The sequence below is a fragment of the Salmo trutta genome, unplaced genomic scaffold (assembly GCF_901001165.1).
Source record: "Salmo trutta unplaced genomic scaffold, fSalTru1.1, whole genome shotgun sequence".
Lineage (NCBI taxonomy): Eukaryota > Metazoa > Chordata > Actinopteri > Salmoniformes > Salmonidae > Salmo > Salmo trutta.
The window spans coordinates 16,488-25,000 of NW_021822343.1; the positions used below are offsets into that span (position 1 = coordinate 16,488).

General features: G+C 44.1%; 1 protein-coding gene across 1 annotated transcript; it reads left to right on the forward strand.

Moving 5' to 3' along the window:
- Window positions 1-332: 332 nt before the first annotated feature.
- On the forward strand, window positions 333-1,941 carry LOC115181900 (apolipoprotein A-I). The gene is made up of 4 exons (XM_029743590.1): window positions 333-400; window positions 518-571; window positions 772-922; window positions 1,053-1,941. The coding sequence occupies exons 2-4, from the start codon at window positions 532-534 to the stop codon at window positions 1,627-1,629; spliced, it is 768 nt and encodes a 255-aa protein (XP_029599450.1). The 5' UTR covers window positions 333-400; window positions 518-531; the 3' UTR covers window positions 1,630-1,941.
- Window positions 1,942-8,513: the final 6,572 nt, after the last annotated feature.

Consider the following 8,513-nt stretch of genomic DNA (forward strand, 5'->3'; position numbering starts at 1 on the left):
ATAGATGAAGTAACACTGTAGAATTACAGAGACATTTTCCCAGACACAGATTTAGCTTAGTCCTGGAGTAAAACACATTCTCAAAGCATTCTCTATTTAAAGCCCTTTTAGGGCAGGACTAGGCTTAATATGTGTCTGGGAAACTGTTCCGTAATGTCTAATGTTGTTATGATGACCCTAAAATGGATGGTGTCAGCAGGTCATCTGGGTCCCCATAACGTGTCCCCAGAGTACTGAGGATGTGATGTGGCAGTCGATGTGACAAGAGGACATACAGCAGGACACTCAGTCCTGGACTTTGTTCTTCACTACAATTGCCAGTCCCCTATATATACACACAGCCCTGATACCTGCAGTACACAGTACTACCAGAAACAAGGACACAAGCTCTCTCAAGCAGGTAAGACACTAGCTGCCTCTAGGCATTTTGTAATCACATAGGCTACAATAATATCTGGGATGAGAAACTGACTTTAATATTTCATTCACCAATCGTATTTTCTTCTCCAATTAACAGCATACAGCCCAGTCATGAATGTCTTAGTGCTGCTTGCTCTTACTGTTTTCACTGGTGAGTGGAGAATACGTTTTAATACGTTTTCAGGTTTTCATTCATCAACACTTGGCTATAGTGTTTGTATTTTTGACAGGAAGGAAATTGACAATACTAAATGTAACAGTAGTGTAATATCAATGAAAGGAGTAAATGTATCATCTGAAATACCCTCCAGTTTAGAGTGAAAATTAAATAATCCCCGGCCTCTCGTACAGGGTGCAATGCCAATGGCCTGTGGCAGGACCAGTCTCAGCAACAGCTGGACATGGTGAAAGATGCATTCTGGGACTACGTCGCCAAGGCAACACTCACCGCTGAGGACACCCTACAGAAGATCCGACAGTCAGAGGTGGCACAGGAAGTCAAGTAAGTCTCAATATGTAGAAAATAACACGATATAATGGTGTTTCATAACAACTGTTGAGTAACTAACTACCTGTTGGTTAACCTCAATAACTCTGCCTCTGTATTGACCTTTCTCTCTCTGTCTCCATAGCACCATGGTCTCTGAGAGTGCTGATGCTGTGAACCAGTACACCGTGGCCATGCGTGGTCAAGTGACTCCTCTGACTCAGGACCTGCTGGCAAAGTTTTCCCAGGAGGCCGAGCAGCTTAAGGCTCGTCTGGAGAAGGACCTGAGCACCATGACAGCCAAGCTGCAGCCCTACTCTGATGAGTGGAACGCAGACATCCAGAGGCAGGTGGAGGAGCTGAAAAGGGACATGACCGCCTACGCTGAGGCCCTGGACTCTGACGCCCTGAAGACCACTCTACTCCAGAAGAGTGAGGAGCTGAAGGGAAGCCTGGAGAAGAGTGTGCAGCAGCTGCAGGCCCAGCTGGGCCCCTACACTGAGGAGCTGAAGCAGAAAATGGACCAGAACCTGGAAGAGTTCCAAAAGAGCATGATTCCCCTGACCCAGAGCTTCCAGACACAGCTGACCCAGAGAACTCAGGATCTCCAGCAGAACCTGGCCCCCTATGGAGAGGAGCTGAAGAAGCTGGACCCATTGGCCCAGGACCTGAAGGCCCAACTAGCTGCTCTCTGGGACTCCTTCACCAAGAAGATCCAGTAATCGGACTGGTTTAGGACAGAGTTTGGGAAACCTTGACGTAGAGGACAGTGAAAAGGTGTCATGTGGAGACCCAAGCATCAGTGCTCCTGATTGTGTCACCTTAAATAAATAAATAATGTTCCTAAATGTTGCATTTGCTTGACCTTCATCCTAACCTGATAACTGGGACGGTTTACTGATTAGTCATTTTCCATCAAAGTGCAAAAGGGACAATATGTAAATTTAGGTACCACTATTATGTTGTTTCACTGTATCAGTTATGGGACTCTCCATCTCCTGATAAAGTATTGTGTGATCTGACGTCTACATGCAGATCTGTGTGTTTGTGTGTGTGTGTGTTTGTGTGTGTGTTTGTCTCCATACCGGCAGGCCTCTGGAAGATCTACTGCCTCTCTAATGTGTTAATAGTGTGGACATCAATAATGCAAAAGGCCTAACACTCCACTCTGGAAACACACTCACTCACTCACTCACTCACTCACTCCCTCACACACTCTGCCAGGGGAGGTAGAAGAAATTGAGAATTTGGAGGTGGAGAATGTGTAAAATACAAAGGCTGTTTAGACACAGGGCTGAATTAATCCGAACATGCCTCAGTAAAGTTCGAAGAGTTTAATTAAAAAATGCGATATATTCATTTTCAGAAATATTGGTAAATTGACATGAAATAAAAATACATTATGAACAAGATAGAGCTATTCTTTTTCTGTCTTACCATGACATGGGCTAGTGAAAAGACAGACCTGACTTAGTTTAAAATATATTGCAAGGTCATTTTATTTTAGAGAGACAAATAATCTTGTTTTGTGGCAAACCGCTATATATCCACCCCAAACAACAGAACTCCAATAGGAAAAGCATCCCGATTGGGTTTTAAACAGTTACATGTAATAAAGTATCAATACATAAATAAATATGAACATAATCCATTTGTCTCATATTGTGCAAATATCACATAGCACATAGTTTTACAAGTTTATTTTCTCGATATACAGTTCCTTGCAAAAGTATTCATCCCCCTTAGCGTTTTTCCTATTTTGTTGCATTACAACCTTTAATTTGATTTGGATTTCATGTAAGTGTAAGTGAAATGTGTAAGTGAAATGAAAAAAATTACTTGTTTCAAATTTTTTTTTTTTTAAATGGAAAAGTGGTGCGTGCATATGTATTCCCCCCCTTTGCTATGAAGCCCCTAAATAAGATCTGGTGCAACCAATTACCTTCAGAAGTCACATAATTAGTTAAATAAAGTCCACTTGTGTGCAGTCTAAGTGTCACATGATCTCTGTGTATATATACACCTGTTCCGAAAGGCCTCAGAGTCTGCAACACCACTAAGCAAGGGGCACCACCAAGGAAGCGGCACCATGAAGACCAAGGAGCTCTCCAAACAGGTCAGGGACAAAGTTGAGGAGAAGTACAGATCAGGGTTGGGTTATAAAAAAATATCTGAAACTTTGACCATCCCACTGAGCACCATTAATTCCATTATTAAAAAATTGAAAGAATATGGCACCACAACAAACCTGCCAAACCCCATGGAACAGGCAAGGAGGGCATTAATCAGAGAGGCAACAAAGAGACCAAAGATAACCCTGAAGGAGCTGCAAAGCTCCACAGCGGAGATTGGAGTATCTGTCCATAGGACCACTTTAAGCCGCACACTCCACAGAGCTGGGCTTTACAGAAGAGTGGCCAGAAAAAAGCCATTGCTTAAAGAAAAAAATAAGCAAACACGTTTGGTGTTTGCCAAAAGGCATGTGGGAGACTCCCCAAACATATGGAATAAGGTACTCTGGTCAGATTAGACAAAAATGTAGCTTTTTGGCCATCAAGGAAAATGCTATGTCTGGCGCAAACCCAACACCTCTCATCACCCCAAGAACACCATCCCCACAGTGAAGCATGCTGGTGGCAGCATCATGCTGTGGGGATGTTTTCATCATCAGGGACTGGGAAACTGAATTGAAGGAATGATGGATGGCACTAAATACAGGGAACTTCTTGAGGGAAACCTATTTCAGTCTTCCAGAGATTTGAAACTTCCAGAGTTTCACCTTCTAGCAGGACAATGACCCTAATTATACTGCTAAAGCAACACTTGAGTGGTTTAAGGGGAAACATTTAAATGTCTTGGAATGGCCTGGACCTCAATCCAGTTGAGAATCTGTGGTATGACTTAAAGATTGCTGTACACCAGCGGAACCCATCCAACTTGAAGGGAGTGCTCCTAATCTCAGTTTGTTACCTCTATAAAAGACACCTGTCCACAGAAGCAATCAATCAGATTCCAAACTCTCCACCATGGCCAAGACCAAAGAGCTCTCCAAGGATGTCAGGGACAAGATTGTAGACCTACACAAGGCTGGAATGGGCTACAAGACCATCGCCAAGCAGCTTGGAAGAAACACAAATGGAAGAAAGACAAAATAACTGTCAATCTCCCTCGGCCTGGGGCTCCATGCAAGATCTCACTTCGTGGAGTTGCAATGATCATGAGAACGGTGAGGAATCAGCCCAGAACTACACGGGAGGATCTCGTCAATGATCTCAAGGCAGCTGGGACCATAGTCACCAAGAAAACAATTGGTAACACACTACGCCGTGAAGTACTGAAATCCTGCAGCGCCCGCAAGGTCCCCCTGCTCAAGAGCACATATACATGCCCGTCTGAAGTTTGCCAATGAACATCTGAATGATTCAGAGGACAACTGGGTGAAAGTGTTGTGGTCAGATGAGTCCAAATGGAGCTCTTTGGCATCAACTCAACTCACCGTGTTTGGAGGAGGAGGAATGCTGCCTATGACCCCAAGAACACCATCCCCACCGTCAAACATGGAGGTGGAAACATTATGCTTTGGGAGTGTTTTTCTGCTAAGGGGACAGGACAACTTCACCGCATCAAAGGGATGATGGACGGGGCCATGTACCGTCAAATTTTGGGTGAGAACCTCCTTCCCTCAGCCAGGGCATTGAAAATGGTTCGTGGATGGGTATTCCAGCATGACAATGACCCAAAACACATGGCCAAGGCAACAAAGGAGTGGTTCAAGAAGAAGCACATTAAGGTCCTGGAGTGGCCTAGCCAGTCTCCAGACCTTAATCCCATAGAAAATCTGTGGAGGGAGCTGAAGGTTTGAGTTGCCAAACGTCAGCCTCGAAACCTTAATGACTTGGAGAAGATCTGCAAAGAGGAGTGGGACAAAATCCCTCCTGAGATGTGTGCAAACCTGGTGGCCAGCTACAAGAAACGTCTGACCTCTGTGATTGCCAACAAGGGTTTTGCCACCAAGTACTAAGTCATGTTTTGCAGAGGGGTCAAATACTTATTTCCCTCATTAAAATGCAAATCAATTTATAACATTTTTGACATGCGGTTTTCTGGATTTTTTTGTTGTTATTCTGTCTCTCACTGTTCAAATAAAGCTACCATTAAAATTATAGACTGATAATTTCTTTGTCAGTGGGCAAACGTACAAAATCAGCAGGGGATCAAATACTTTTTTCCCTCACTGTATGCACACTCAAGTTTTCTGTTTTTTTTTGTGTTATTTCTAGTTTGTTTTACAATAAAAAATATTTTGTATCTTTTCTAAGTGGTAGGCATGTTGTGTAAATCAAATGATACAAACCCCCCAAAATCGATTTTAATTCCAGGTTGTAAGACAACAAAATAGGAAAAATGCCAACAGGGGTGGATACTTTCGCAAGACACTGTTTCAAAGAAAGCTTTTTTGATTATATACACTCAAGTTTCGAGTTTTAATGTCAAGTGCACAAGTACAGTGACAACCCAACAATGCAGTAAACCCTTGGAGGTCAGGGGCCCCCCAGAGATGTGTAGAATTGCTGGAAATTAGCTTTAACGGTCCAACTTATGCTTTGGCCACAAATATGGGTATAGGATGAGTCAACAACATTATTTGGGTATGAGTTAACAGAATATACACTTTTTTCTCTCAGCCTCATGGCAAAATGTGTAGTAGCAGGAAATTTGCTTTAAAATTGCAAATTGTTTTCTCTGACCCATGGCAAAATGTGTACAATTGCAGGAAATCCGCTTAAAACTGCACGATTATCTCTGACTTTTGACAAAATGTGTAGAATAGCATTATAAAACTGCACATTTTTCTCTCTGCCCCATGGCAAAATGTGTTGAAATGCAGGAATTAGCTGTTTACCCCAAAAAACATGTTTTTCCCCAAAAAAGAACGGAAAAAGCATTCTTGCCCATTCAACCTCTGAATGGCACACATACACAATTCTATTTTCTCAAGGCTTTAAAATCCTTCTTTAACCTGTCTCCTCCCCTTCATCTACACTGATTGAAATGGATTTAACAGGTGACATCAATAAGGAATCATAGATTTCACTTGGATTCACCTGGTTAGTCTATGTCATGGAAAGAGGAGGTGTTCCTAATATTTTGTACACTCAGTGTATATATGAGTGGGTTCGTGAGGATATTTCATTTTTGCAAAAAACACATTCTAAAGCACATCTAAAGTAAATGTTATAAAAATATGAGAACAGCCATAATTCATACAGAAAGGGACCCATGAGCATTCGTTTCCAATGAAAAATAAAAACGTGAAAAATTGGCAGTTATTGCATTTTGGAATCAAACCCTTCGTTTATTTTAAAGAACTACTACCTTCCTCCTCTCTCTCCTCTCTTTCTTCATCCCCCTCTCTTTTCTTCTATCCTCCCCTCTTTACTTCATTTCATTTTCTGTCCTTCTACACTACCAGCTTTCATCCTCCTCTCTCCTCTCTTCCTTTCTCTCTATTTCCTCTCTTCCACTTCTCTTTACAGTACATCCTCCAGCCTCCTCCCTTCTCTTTACAGTACATCCTCCAGCCTCCTCCCTTCTCTTTACAGTACATCCTCCATCCTCCTCCCTTCTCTTTACAGTACATCCTCCATCCTCCTCCCTTCTCTTTACAGTACATCCTCCATCCTCCTCCCTTCTCTTTACAGTACATCCTCCAGCCTCCTCCCTTCTCTTTACAGTATATCCTCCAGCCTCCTCCCTTCTCTTTACAGTACATCCTCCAGCCTCCTCCCTTCTCTTTACAGTACATCCTCCATCCATTTCCCTTCTCTTTACAGTACATCCTCCATCCTCCTCCCTTCTCTTTACAGTACATCCTCCAGCCTCCTCCCTTCTCTTTACAGTACATCCTCCATACTCCTCCCTTCTCTTTACAGTACATCCTCCAGCCTTTTCCCTTCTCTTTACAGTACATCCTCCAGTCTCCTCCCTTCTCTTTACAGTACATCCTCCAGCCTCCTCCCTTCTCTTTACAGTACATCCTCCATCCTCCTCCCTTCTCTTTACAGTACATCCTCCATCCTCCTCCCTTCTCTTTACAGTACATCCTCCAGCCTCCTCCCTTCTCTTTACAGTATATCCTCCATCCTCCTCCCTTCTCTTTACAGTACATCCTCCATCCTCCTCCCTTCTCTTTACAGTACATCCTCCAGCCTCCTCCCTTCTCTTTACAGTACATCCTCCAGCCTCCTCCCTTCTCTTTACAGTATATCCTCCATCCTCCTCCCTTCTCTTTACAGTACATCCTCCAGCCTCCTCCCTTCTCTTTACAGTACATCCTCCATCCTCCTCCCTTCTCTTTACAGTACATCCTCCATCCTCCTCCCTTCTCTTTACAGTACATCCTCCATCCTCCTCCCTTCTCTTTACAGTACATCCTCCATCCTCCTCCCTTCTCTTTACAGTACATCCTCCAGCCTCCTCCCTTCTCTTTACAGTACATCCTCCAGCCTCCTCCCTTCTCTTTACAGTACATCCTCCATCCTCCTCCCTTCTCTTTACAGTACATCCTCCAGCCTCCTCCCTTCTCTTTACAGTACATCCTCCATCCTCCTCCCTTCTCTTTACAGTACATCCTCCAGCCTCCTCCCTTCTCTTTACAGTACATCCTCCAGCCTCCTCCCTTCTCTTTACAGTACATCCTCCATCCTCCTCTCTTCTCTTTACAGTACATCCTCCAGCCTCCTCCCTTCTCTTTACAGTACATCCTCCAGCCTCCTCCCTTCTCTTTACAGTACATCCTCCAGCCTCCTCCCTTCTCTTTACAGTACATCCTCCAGCCTCCTCCCTTCTCTTTACAGTACATCCTCCATCCTCCTCTCTTCTCTTTACAGTACATCCTCCAGCCTCCTCCCTTCTCTTTACAGTACATCCTCCAGCCTCCTCCCTTCTCTTTACAGTACATCCTCCAGCCTCCTCCCTTCTCTTTACAGTACATCCTCCATCCTCCTCCCTTCTCTTTACAGTATATCCTCCATCCTCCTCCCTTCTCTTTACAGTACATCCTCCATCCTCCTCCCTTCTCTTTACAGTACATCCTCCATCCTCCTCCCTTCTCTTTACAGTACATCCTCCAGCCTCCTCCCTTCTCTTTACAGTATATCCTCCATCCTCCTCCCTTCTCTTTACAGTATATCCTCCATCCTCCTCCCTTCTCTTTACAGTACATCCTCCATCCTCCTCCCTTCTCTTTACAGTACATCCTCCATCCTCCTCCCTTCTCTTTACAGTACATCCTCCATCCTCCTCCCTTCTCTTTACAGTATATCCTCCAGCCTCCTCCCTTCTCTTTACAGTACATCCTCCATCCTCCTCCCTTCTCTTTACAGTACATCCTCCAGCCTCCTCCCTTCTCTTTACAGTACATCCTCCATCCTCCTCCCTTCTCTTTACAGTACATCCTCCATTCTCCTCCCTTCTCTTTACAGTACATCCTCCAGCCTCCTCCCTTCTCTTTACAGTACATCCTCCAGCCTCCTCCCTTCTCTTTACAGTACATCCTCCATCCTCCTCCCTTCTCTTTACAGTACATCCTCCAGCCTCCTCCCTT

Coding starts and splice junctions, on each gene's coding strand:
- LOC115181900 (XM_029743590.1), top strand. CDS start 532: ATGAATGTCTTAGTGCTGCTTGCTCTTACTGTTTTCACTG. Junction 572..771: donor TGCTCTTACTGTTTTCACTG/GTGAGTGGAGAA, acceptor CCTCTCGTACAG/GGTGCAATGCCAATGGCCTG. Junction 923..1,052: donor GAGGTGGCACAGGAAGTCAA/GTAAGTCTCAAT, acceptor CTGTCTCCATAG/CACCATGGTCTCTGAGAGTG.